Source organism: Xenopus tropicalis, chromosome 1 (genome assembly GCF_000004195.4).
Source record: "Xenopus tropicalis strain Nigerian chromosome 1, UCB_Xtro_10.0, whole genome shotgun sequence".
In the NCBI taxonomy this organism is placed as follows: domain Eukaryota; kingdom Metazoa; phylum Chordata; class Amphibia; order Anura; family Pipidae; genus Xenopus; species Xenopus tropicalis.
Window position 1 is genome coordinate 78,823,734 of NC_030677.2, and position 12,133 is coordinate 78,835,866.

At 40.5% G+C, this 12,133-nt stretch overlaps 1 protein-coding gene across 10 annotated transcripts in view; it reads left to right on the forward strand.

The window, feature by feature from the left end:
* Nucleotides 1-5,352, forward strand: part of fam13a (family with sequence similarity 13 member A) — a 126,978-nt gene extending 121,626 nt beyond the window's left edge. For 8 of the 10 annotated variants that reach the window (XM_031903208.1, XM_031903198.1, XM_031903205.1 and 5 more), the window contains 2 exons: nt 462-563; nt 1,279-5,352. In XM_031903208.1, the coding sequence (XP_031759068.1) occupies nt 462-563; nt 1,279-1,402 (226 nt within the window). In that variant the 3' untranslated portion in view covers nt 1,403-5,352. The remainder of the gene's footprint in view (nt 1-461; nt 564-1,278) is intronic. The other 2 variants (XM_031903212.1, XM_031903220.1) reach the window with 1 other exon arrangement.
* Nucleotides 5,353-12,133: the final 6,781 nt, after the last annotated feature.

Consider the following 12,133-nt stretch of genomic DNA (forward strand, 5'->3'; position numbering starts at 1 on the left):
TTATGTAGGGCTTGTGGAGCAGGGCAAAGAACCAATAAGCTGAGGACAAATGAAACCGTATGAAGCTCAGCCACTTAGCAAAGCCCCCAAGCTCAACATCATCCCCTGACAAAGTGGAGGAAGGAGATTTGCCAGTAAGCTTCAGTGGTATGATAGAAATGTTACCTTAGCACCTGGTAGCCTTTAAAATGCACAATCCAGCTAAATCTGAAATGGGTTACTATCCCTTTAAAAGTTCATTAATCGTTCTTAACAGATCTTTAAAACAAAGACTGTTCTTATTTAATATTGGACATAAGTCTTTAACCAATTGTTTATTTGTGGATGCTGGGTAAAGGGATAAAAGCTTCTAATGTAAACCAGCAATTGTTTGATATAACTGTGGTTCTGACCAGTGTCTATGTATGTAGCAGTATGTATTGAGTAACTTCATTCTCTGTTGTTTTATTCTGTTATTTTAGCCCAGAGCTTTTAGAGCAGCTACAGGAAGCAAGGGAAGAAAAAAAGAGGATCAGAAAAGTGCTGAGAGATTTTGAAGATAATTTTCTGAAGCAAAATGGAAGGTATCATACAGTTTTTTTTCTGTAGTTTGCAAATTAGAAGATTACTAACTGGCAGCTCAATGTGTTGCAAGCAAATCTGAGGGGAAAATTAATATCATCGTAATCATATAATAATCATTTGTGAACTTTTTTGTGAATTCTTTTAAAGTATCAAGTAAACAAATTTAGGGGTGGTTCACCTTTAAGTAAACTTTTAGTTATAGAATGTCCCATTCCTAGCAACTTTGCAACTGGTCTTCGTTATTTATTTGTTATAATTTTTTAATTATTTGCCTTTCTCTTCTGACTCTCTCCAGCTTTCAAATGGGGGTCACTGACCCGAGCAGCCAATAAATAATTGCTCTGTGAGCCTATAATTTTATTGTTACCTTTTATTACTTATCATTCTATTTAGACCCTCCTCTATTCATATTCCCAACCCTGCCTGGTTGCTAGGAAACATTGCACCATAGCAACCAGTTAGTTGTTAAAGTGCCAAACTGGAGAGCTGCTGAACAAAACCGTAAAAACTGAAAAACAATAAAAAATGAAGACCAGTTGCAAATTGTCTTAAAATTACTATGTCTACATCATACTAAAAGTTAATTTAAAGGTGAACTATGCCTTTAAGAATGAAAGAATTTAATTTAGCATTTTAAAATTGTTCATTAGACAGTTCATTTTTCCTTGTGTTAAATTCAAGACTCTGTTTCAATACATTTCGCTTTTTCATTAGAAATGTACAAAAAGAAGACCGGAACCCCATGGCTGAAGACTACATCGAGTACAAGCATGTTAAAGCCAAAATTCGTTTGTTGGAAGTCCTAATAAACAAAAGGGGTGTTTCCCAGACCATGTGATTACTGAGTACACTTTCCAGAATGCAAGCAGTGCACATCCCAAGGCTGCACTACATTGTGTCTAGCAGGTCGCTTTGAGTTCTAGGCAGAGTACCATGCGTCTCTGTTGAACACCAAACCCTGCTTCACTATAAGGGAGCACCCTTCTCCTGATTAAGGATGGCTGTGACTGTGTGTCTTATTGACCCCTATGTCTTGCTATGTGAATTGACTGCTTTTACAATCCTCTACTCACCATGAATGTGCAGTTCTTGGAATCATAACTGCCTCTTGAACTGGCTTCCACTTGATTATGTGTGGGTAAGAAATTAATGGTCCATAAAGCACTTGACTGCTCTTAGCAAAAAAAGAGGGACCAATTTTGTATAACAAAGCCATTTCAGCTGCTTTACTACATGATCCAGAGCAAATGTACATGAAAACTACAATCTGCGCACAGAGAATATATGTTCTACGGATGATACTAAGCATTATGTTTGTCGTTTTAAGGACTACTGCAGTAGTTTTGTTTGTACTGCTTGGATACAAGCCACTACTTGTCACAGCTCAGCCACTGTTGGGACTGGCATTCTGCTGGGTGATATTTCTCTAATCTGTTATGATATCATGTTGCACTGATGGACAGCAGGGGCTAAACCGTGATCTTCTCCATTATAATACAAAGAACTGAAATGTGGGCTGCTAAATTTGGCACACATATCACAATGTACTGTCCCATTTAACACTACCTGGACCCCAGGCATGGGAATGCCCACATTATCCAACTGGAATTCTTGGCCTTCTGTGTTAAGTGAGGAAGACTGTCCTTTTTAACCTCCTCAAAGTCTGGCCTTTTTTACAGCAAAATTGTGTTTGGTGGCCTCCCTGAGGATCATATCTGTAAGGAGTATATTATGGAGCTACATATCGGCATTTTAATCAGCCGCTGGACTTAGCACCAATGGCATCTGATGGACCATTTTTAAAAAAACAAAGTGATCTTTCTAGATCTAATTAACCCTTTAATCAGATAATAGATTATGATTCTGTTAATATAGGCCTTGGGGTTACAGGCGTGCAAAATTCCCCCCTCCCCTTTCCCTTTTTGCAGCATGCACTTTCTTTTTTATAATATGTGATGCATTCTATAGATATATATAGATATAGATTCCCACCTCTCGTGATCCTTGAACACAGCCTGTGGTGGATCTTTTGCTTTTCATACAAATCCCTGTACCTCTTTTTAACCACTGTTAGATAATGTGGACATTTGGCTTTTGACGCTGCCCTGCAGTGCAGAGACAGGGTGTGGTCATTGTTCCACTCGTGTAGCGGCTACTGGAATCTATAAAATGGCTTTATAATAAATGGTACTTTGATAATTCTAATTTCTGCTATACGTGGTACATCCATATACAATGCTGTTTGTGTTGTCCATATTTTCAAGGTACTGCTTCTCAGTAAAGACACCAATGCAACCCTTATCGTCTGCCCTTTATCCAGATGTATTTAGCTATTCTTTTCAAGCCATTACAATAGTTATATATAAAGTGAAGTTTTCCACATTAAGCATCCCTTACTGCAGCATACTTAAATATAATCTAACTATTAAATAATAAGTAAATATTACATGCTTGAAACATTGTTGGAAGTAGTTTTTGCATTTTCTGTTAGAGCATTAAAATCTGGTCTTGTTTTGTTTTTTATTTTTTTCTAATATTTACTTTTCCCGTAGGGCTTTTGTATAATTTGCTATGTACAGCAGCCCAGTGCAGCTAAATGATCGGCTCCCAGTACTCGCATGGTATTTTAGGGTTAGTCCTCCTTACCTGTATTGGTAACCCTGGGGCATGGGCATAACGGGAGCCAGAGACTAAGGGAATTACAGAATTATTTACTAGGAACATGAAGGGTATTCTAGTAAAGATGGGGCTGCAAAAGAACAATAACTATGATTTTTTTCTTGAGGTTCTCTTTTAAAGGAACTGCCGTTTTAAGTCACCAAGGAGTTTCATGACCATTTAAAAGCACAAGGCCAAAGGCCTTCTGCATAATCCATAGAATAACAAAACATGGTTACATTTAGATATTATAGTATATGGCATTGCTGCATGTCACAGCTTTCTGGATAATGAATGTCTATATAATAGATCCAATACCTGTACTAAACTGTTACCCTTAAATGTTTATCAAATCAAGCTGTGTTTGGAAGACATTTCTTTATATTGTGCTCTCTCCAATGTGCATAATTAGGATGACTGGGAGCAAACTATGGTGGGGACCAGTCACCCCCAAAAGTGCTCCATCACATGACTAAAGGCAGGAACATCATTTGTTGTTGGTACTTCTCACAATAAACTGTGGGACAGACAGATACATAATTCACACATAACACAGAATTCAGGCTTCTGCTCAAAGCTTTTTACAAACTGCACACTCATTGTTTTTTGCTTTAGAAGGGTATTAGGAGAATCATTTAAAAAATGCAAATATTTTACATTGTTGTAGTGGCTGAAAACCAACTTGCGTTTCTAAAATGACTCGCATGATATTGGCTGCATTTATATCCCCCCCCCCCCCCTCTTGTTCAGGCTTTATAGAGACTTTCCTAAATCTGGAGAGAGAATGACCTAATGAATTCTAAACTTACAGCAGCTTTGAACTGTCAGGATAGTCTGATTATCAGTAAAAGATGACATTCGGAAATTCCTTATAATGGCTAATTATATTCATTTGGAATAATCCAGTTACCATGTTTGATAGATTCTTTAGTTTTGTGGTTGTTGTTTTCCGAGGCTTGTAAGGAAATCTGTACAATAAGACATTTCTGAAGGATAGAAAAATAGTTCTAGAGACGTTGGCTTTTTTGCATTGTTTACCTCTGTTTTGTTTCCAAATGAAATATTATATATTATATTCCCTATTTAAAATGGCAAATCTTTCCTGTATTCAGCATTATTTATGATCATTGGCAAATCAGTTTGATGCTCACAAATTGCGAATTGCCCACATTGTGAATTGTCTAAAAATCTGCAAAGAATCATCTCTGCGAGCCATTATTTCTATTTATGATTGTGTTTAATCAGAACTTTCTTTGAAACCCAACAGTTTATACATCCATCTCTTCTTGCAGAAGGGTTAAAGGATTATCAGTTTACTTGTTGTTATGGTGCTGGTTTAGGATGCCAGATTTGGGGGCCACTTTTCCAAAACTTACACTAAATGATTTAGGAATTTTGGCCCAAATAAGTCAGTTTCCTAGACATACCATGATCATGTGGGTTTGGCTCCTATATGTGGCGCTATTTGATATCATTTTTTTCACCTTGACCAATTTTGGATGGATGTGAGTGTTACATAAAATGTACAATGTATCTAAAAACATTTTTGTTTTTCTTTAAATAATGTATAATTTAAAATGGGTTCAACTGACCATGAATGATACCTAAGATGGCAAATGTACCAAACATAGGTTTATATGCAAGTCGATTTTAAGCGTTTTATATGGTATTTTCCCATCAGTTCTCACTGGAGACCAAGGGTTGAAGGCTAAGATGTCTCCCTTTGGCTGGCATTGAAATAATTATTTTTTTAAATGTGCAGGCAGTGTTTTTATATATTCAACACATAGGCTGTTGACTTGATTGGAATCATAGGAGCAGAATATTGTTTCTCAGCCTGAGCAAGTGTCATATTGACCCTAAGATATGGGAGGATCTTTAGCTTACTATTTACTCTGGGCAAGAAATTTTTTTCAAAGAAAAACTTGATGACACAATTGGTTTAATAACTCTCTTCCCTGTGCTGCCAAATTGTACTTTTTATTATTTATTAAATACATGCTTTTTGGAGAAGCCACTACTTTTATAAAATCAGTTCACCTGACCTATCAATAGATATTGTGAGTTTTGAGTGGATTTGTGGCTATACTTGCTTTTGATTTAAATCAATTGGGCTTACAAATAGAAAAATTTAAAAAAAAAAATAGAATTCACCAGTCTGGAAAGTATATTTTTTTTAGCAAACACTAATCCCTCTTCACATCAAAGTAATTGATTTAAAATAAAACAGAGAAAGCGTAGGCTGAGAAACAATGTTCAGTCATGGGATAGTGGCGCTTTAGCTTTAGTCCACAGCCACAGTAACCACCCCTAGAGTATTGGGGCCACTGGTTCTACTGTCTTGGAGTGTAGTTAATTTTCCCTGCAGCCAGATTTTTGCTGCTTTAGGAAAAAACATTGATCCGGGGTTCTCACATCACCTTATGTCCGATATGACCCTTAGTTCTTGTGTTGGATCATTGATACCTGGGGAGCTTCTCCCTCTTGTTAATTTGCATCAGATTATTTAGTTAGACTATCTTAGAGCTTTCTGATGGCAGGTTATATTGGGGGAGGGAATGAGCAGAGCCGCCAAACAGTCCCATGTCATGAAGGAGGTAATGATCCACTCCTGGCCTTTAGGGTGAAGACGCACAGAGCTATTAGTATCAGCTCTTAAATGCCAGAAAATACCCTACAATAGACAATACTAAGAATTGCCTCTGCTAAAACACACATAGAGACAATTATCAGTAAATGATCAGCATTTCATTAGTAGCCATGACAAGTAGCTGCTACTAGTCTTCACCCTTTAGGGCTCTGGTACACGGGGAGATTAGTCGCCCGCGGCAAAACTCCCTGCTCGCGGGCGACTAATCTCCCCGAGTTGCCTTCCCCCTGCCATCCCACCGGCGAACATGTAAGTCGCCGGCGGGATGGCAGACGCGGCGGGGCGATTTCGGCAAATCGCCGAAAAAGCCTCGCGAGTCTTTTTCGGCGATTTGCGCGAAATCGCGCCGCCGCGTCTGCCATCCCGCCGGCGACTTACATGTTCGCCGGTGGGATGGCAGGGGGAAGGCAACTCGGGGAGATTAGTCGCCCGCAAGCAGGGAGTTTTGCCGCGGGCGACTAATCTCCCCGTGTACCAGAGCCCTTATGAGACCTTATTTCGTGTTTATCATTTAGTGTAAACAGGACTGGATCATTATCTGGCTCATGACATGGGGTTGGATGACATATTTGGATGAGACTTGTGGCAAGGAGTTTATTATTTCAGCAATGTTATTAGGGACACTGTATGGGGATGCCTAATGATTTCTACTATTAGGGTTTGCAGATTGATTATATAATGCCACTGGATTACAAGCACATATATTTTGCTCTTGTCAGAATTTTTATAAAGGTAACATTGGCACCTGAACATGAACAAGACTAAACGCTTTGCAGATTTTGAATTAAAATACTTGTGTGTGCAATTCTATTTGTGTGTAGCACAGTTGTACACTGCTTCCTGCTTCCCTATTCTGCACTTCTGCAGCTCCATATTCATTCAGTTCATCCTGGAGGTGTCCTTGTCTTTAAATAGAATAATGAGCGTGTGATTTCATGTGCGCCACTGAAGAACTTGTACATTTTTGTATATTGTATTTTCTATAAAAAAAATAAAGCTATTTTTGAATGCAGACATGTCTTACTATTTGTTGTGTCTAAAGCTTTAAAAAAATTATCATGTGTTTGTATATATTTATATGTATATTTATTCACTGCAGGTACAGCATCCATTCTCCAGAATCCTACTATCTAAAAAGCTCTGAATGATGAGAAGGCCATCTCCCATAGACTCCATGTCAGCAACTAACTAAGCTGTACGAATCCGTATTGGTGGCAAAACAATCCTATTAAGTTTATTTAGGGGCAGATCTATCAACATTCTGATTTTCTTGGTTTGAGAGACTCGTTTCCAGTGCTGGATTTGTAATGAATGCGCCCAGAGGCCGCCCGTGTTACCTATCCCCCTCTGGATCACGCATGCGCATTGATTTATTGACAGGACAAGCTCCCCAGTGCTCCATACGCAAGCAATGTTTACAGGCGGCATGCTGCCCCTAAAGTTGTGGCACCCCAGGCTCGGGCCTTTGTGACCACAAATCCGAGCCTGCTTGTTTCCATGAAAAACTTGGTCTAGTCAGTTATTAAAAGATCTGAATTGAAAAAGCACAAGCAAAATCGTGAAAAATATGAACATTATTAAATGCCCCCCTTAAAGTTTACATTTTTTTTTTAGCAGATTTATTACTCAGTTCTTTCTTGAACCTTTACTTATTCAGATCTGAAATATGTGACTTAAAAATCTTGTACTCTGGCTAAGTGTCACTTTTATTGTCAAGACACAATTTTACACAACTTTTGTTTTTTCCTAGACAAGGGACATGTATTGCTTCCTGTTACTCACACACAAGTTGTTTGGGAAAGCAAGATCAGCTGTCTTGTTTTTCTCTTGTCACAAATCCCTGTGGTCAGCACAAATCCCTGTGGTATGATTGGAGCAGAGAAAAACAAATGGTTACTATCCTTCTTGTTCTGGTAACAGCCCAGTTTGTTCAGCTTGAAGCAAGTAAAGACTGGGAATGATATTACATGGGATATAAACCTCCCAAAACTTGCACTCCCTAGCTTTAAATAGTAGGCATTGCAAGCTTAATTATACATGCAGGAAAATTAGCCAGTAAACATCATCCTTACCAGAGCTACATTGGTGACTGGTGATGTTGACAATATTACTATGTAATCAAACATCTGTACAGTGCTGCACCCCAGCACACCTTAACCCTTCACAGTCCATTGAAGGATACTGTGAATTGTAATTGTGCAACATTTGGGTAAATGGAAAGTTTATGCCTCTATAACTCTGGGAATTCATGCTTTGCATAGTGACCCGAAATCCTTTTTTGAGCACAAATATCAAATGCCATAACACACAGAAATGAAAGTCTACTTATACACTACTAAATATAAGCAGCAGGATTATACTAGCTAATATGATTGCTCCTGGCACAGAGACCCAGGACTTTAAAGCTTAGATGCATATAAAGAAACTTGCCTCAGCAGGCAGCACCCCTCACGTTACCACATCGATGCATAAGCCTCTCCTAATAACTTCAAGAGCCAAAATTCTGATTTTTCCAAAGGAGGGCGGCATTGACTGGTCATGGGAACAACCCATGCTGGCGGCAGCGGTTTTCAAGATATATGAATTGTTATACAGTTCCCCCCTGCAGCTGCACCTCTCCTACCCGGCTTCTGGCCAGCTCTGAGGTCAGGGTGGGGTTAATTTGCATGACGTCTGCCCTCACCCTCATTGGCTGTTGGGCTGTCAATCTAACCCTCCCTTTTCACAACCTTCCTTCTTTTTTTCTGAGAGCACAAGAATCTCCTGCCAGTCTGCCAGTGCACTGATAACTCCTGCTCTTAAACTCCGCCCCCACTTCCATTTAGTGTGCTGTTTTATCCAACCCTCCCCCATGCACCTGCGAGTTTCTGCATAAGTACTAGAGCAGGGGTGCCCAATACGTCGATCGCTGTCCACCAGTCGAACCCCCGTGGATCACTGGTGGACCGTGCTTCATCACGTACGCATTCACACAGCAGTTCTGCATCCCCGGCTTCATCACGTACGCATTCACGCTGCACTTCCGCATCCCCGGCTTCATCACGTACGCATTCACGCTGCACTTCCGCATCCCCGGCTTCATCACGTACGCATTCATGCTGCACTTCCGCATCCCCGGCTTCATCACGTACGCATTCACGCAGCACTTCTGCATCCCCGGCTTCATCACGTACGCATTCACGCTGCACTTCCGCATCCCCGGCTTCATCACGTACGCATTCACGCTGCACTTCCGCATCCCCGGCTTCATCACGTACGCATTCACGCAGCACTTCCGCATCCCCGGCTTCATCACGTACGCATTCACGCTGCACTTCCGCATCCCCGGCTTCATCACGTACGCATTCACGCAGCACTTCCGCATCCCCGGCTTCATCACGTACGCATTCTCGCAGCACTTCTGCATCCCCGGCTTTATCACGTACGCATTCACGCTGCACTTCCGCATCCCCGGCTTCATCACGTACGCATTCACGCTGCACTTCCGCATCCCCGGCTTCATCACGTACGCATTCACGCAGCACTTCTGCATCCCGGCTTTATCACGTACGCATTCACGCTGCACTTTCGCATCCCCGGCTTCATCACGTACGCATTCACGCTGCACTTCCGCATCCCCGGCTTCATCACGTACGCATTCTCGCAGCACTTCTGCATCCCCGGCTTTATCACGTACGCATTCACGCTGCACTTCCGCATCCCCGGCTTCATCACGTACGCATTCACGCTGCACTTCCGCATCCCCGGCTTCATCACGTACGCATTCACGCTGCACTTCTGCATCCCCGGTTTCATCACGTACGCATTCACGCTGCACTGGTCATCAGTCGACCGTGGAATGAAAAAGCCTGGCCACCCCTGTACTAGAGAATGTGCTGCAGAGAACAGTGAAGGAAGGCAGTGAGCTACTGATTTTCTGCATCTTTCTGGGGGTAGGGGGAGTGTAGGAGTTAATATGTATCTGGGGCTACAGTTGTGCCATTGTGCAGGAGAGAAATCCACAGAATACTGCAATGATAAAAACCAAACTACTATCACTGTGCTGCTTTTTCTCCTGCCAGTTAGAGAGCACTCTGCCATCAGATTATAATTAAAGAACAATTTTAAAGCTGTCACTGCTGCACCTTACACAACCTGAATCATTAGCCCACAATCATATTAGGGATGCACCAAACCCACATTTTTGGGTTTGGCCGAACCCCTAAACCCACCACGACGGATTCTGCCGAATCCTGAACCAAATCCTAATTAGTATATGCTAATTAGGATTTCTAAGGGGTTAAGAATTTTGGTAGTGTACTGCTGGGAGTTTGTGACCTATACAAGTGAGAAATCTCCATAAAACTATATATATTTGGTATTGGCACGTTCAGGAGACATGGGACTTTCCAAATCAGTTGTATTTTTGTGCATAAAATAATTGTTGCTTGTGGTATATGTGTTTATATTATGGAAAATATTATTTTTTCATTTAGAAGCCTTTATCTTGTTACAGAATTGGAATTACACAAAAAGTCTAGCATATTTTGAAAACTTAAGTTGTCCTGAAAAGTCCCCCCAAGGAAAGGCAAGCGCACTTAGCCATAGGCAAGGAACAAGTCAATGACATCACTCTTAAATAGCTATAAATGGTTATACATAGCAACTAATATCGAAAATAGATTTTAACCCCTTTGGGTAACATGTGCCTAAGATGAAAATCCAACTTAACTTCTAAGCGGAAAAGTCTATTGTATATATCAGAACCCCTCTCATCGGTTAAACTTCTATTAATGACCTCAATCTGTAAATATGATACATCAGCATTGCAACATTGTATGAAATGTCTGGAAATGGGACTATTATAATGTTTTGTTACTATGTGTCTAATATGCTGACGCATATGCAACCAACATACTGAATATTGCAAAAAAGACAAGTTAAAAGATATACAACATATTGTGTGTTGCAGTTGGTATACATGCCCATTTCGAAAGACTTGGACAACATCATAAGTACTGTATTTGTCAAGGTGATAAGACACAGCCTGCAGTCCTTTGTTATGAGGAATCCAGGAATATAGTGAAGTGACATCAATGGTACCCCAGGAAAAAGTGTCCCACCACCTAAATTCACCCAACAAAACATGTTTAGTGTCACAAACATATGAAGTCAAACGCTGAAACAAAGGCTGTAAATAAATATCAATATATTCAGATAGTCTCTCATTAAGAGAGGCTTTACCAGATACTATTGGTCTTCCTATTGGTGGGCGCTCATTTTTATGAACTTTGGGCAAATGATGGAATACTGGTATTTTAGGATTATTAGGTACGAGATGATTATTAACTTTTTCTATCAATAAACCTGTATCAAAGGCTTCATTAACTAATCTCGAAAGGACCTCAGTATAAGTCCTCGTCGGATTAGTCAAGTCAAGCCTCACTATCAAGCACCACAACCATACCACCCTTGTCAGCATTTTTTATGACTATAGATTGATCGTGGCGAAGTTGTTTCAAAGCAAAACGCTCTTTACTGGTGAGGTTAGGGTGTAAAGAATGACAATCAGATTGTGCTTTTAAAGCCAAAAGGCTCTTCTCAACTAAACCCGGAAAAGTGTCAAAAGAACTTCCCCTACAGTGAACCGGATAGAAGTCAGAACAAATCCGCAATTTATCACCCAAATAAACCCACTAGACTATGAGACATACCTGACTCACTCTGTAAAGTGGTTAACACATGTAAACAACATTCATCCGCAAAATTAAACATTGGGCAGGTAACACTAACATCACTAGAAGCCCCTGTTAAGAACTCCGGCCTACTTAATAATGTACCATTAGGAATATCAGCTTCCTGTGTATGTTGACCATCACTATTAATACTCTCATTCAGAAAATATTTCTTTAGTGTAAGTTTGCATACAAACCTGTTGACATCGATTAAAGTCTCTAATACATCAAAATTTCTGGAAGGGGAAAAAGATAAACCCTTAGACAAAAGAGTAAACTGTGCATCATTCAGCTGTTTTTTACATAAGTTCAGAACATAAGCCTTTGGTCCCCCCTTCACTCCCGAAGTTGATAGTTGATTCACACAGTACTTTCACATCCCTGTCTTCATCACGGCCCACCCAGTGATCCACAGGGAATCGACTGGTGGACTGCGATCGACGTATTGGCCACCCCTGCTCTAGTACTTATGCTGAGACTCCCAGGTGTTGGTAATGCATGGGGGAGGGTTGGATAAAACAGCACACTAAATGGAAGTGGGGGGGGA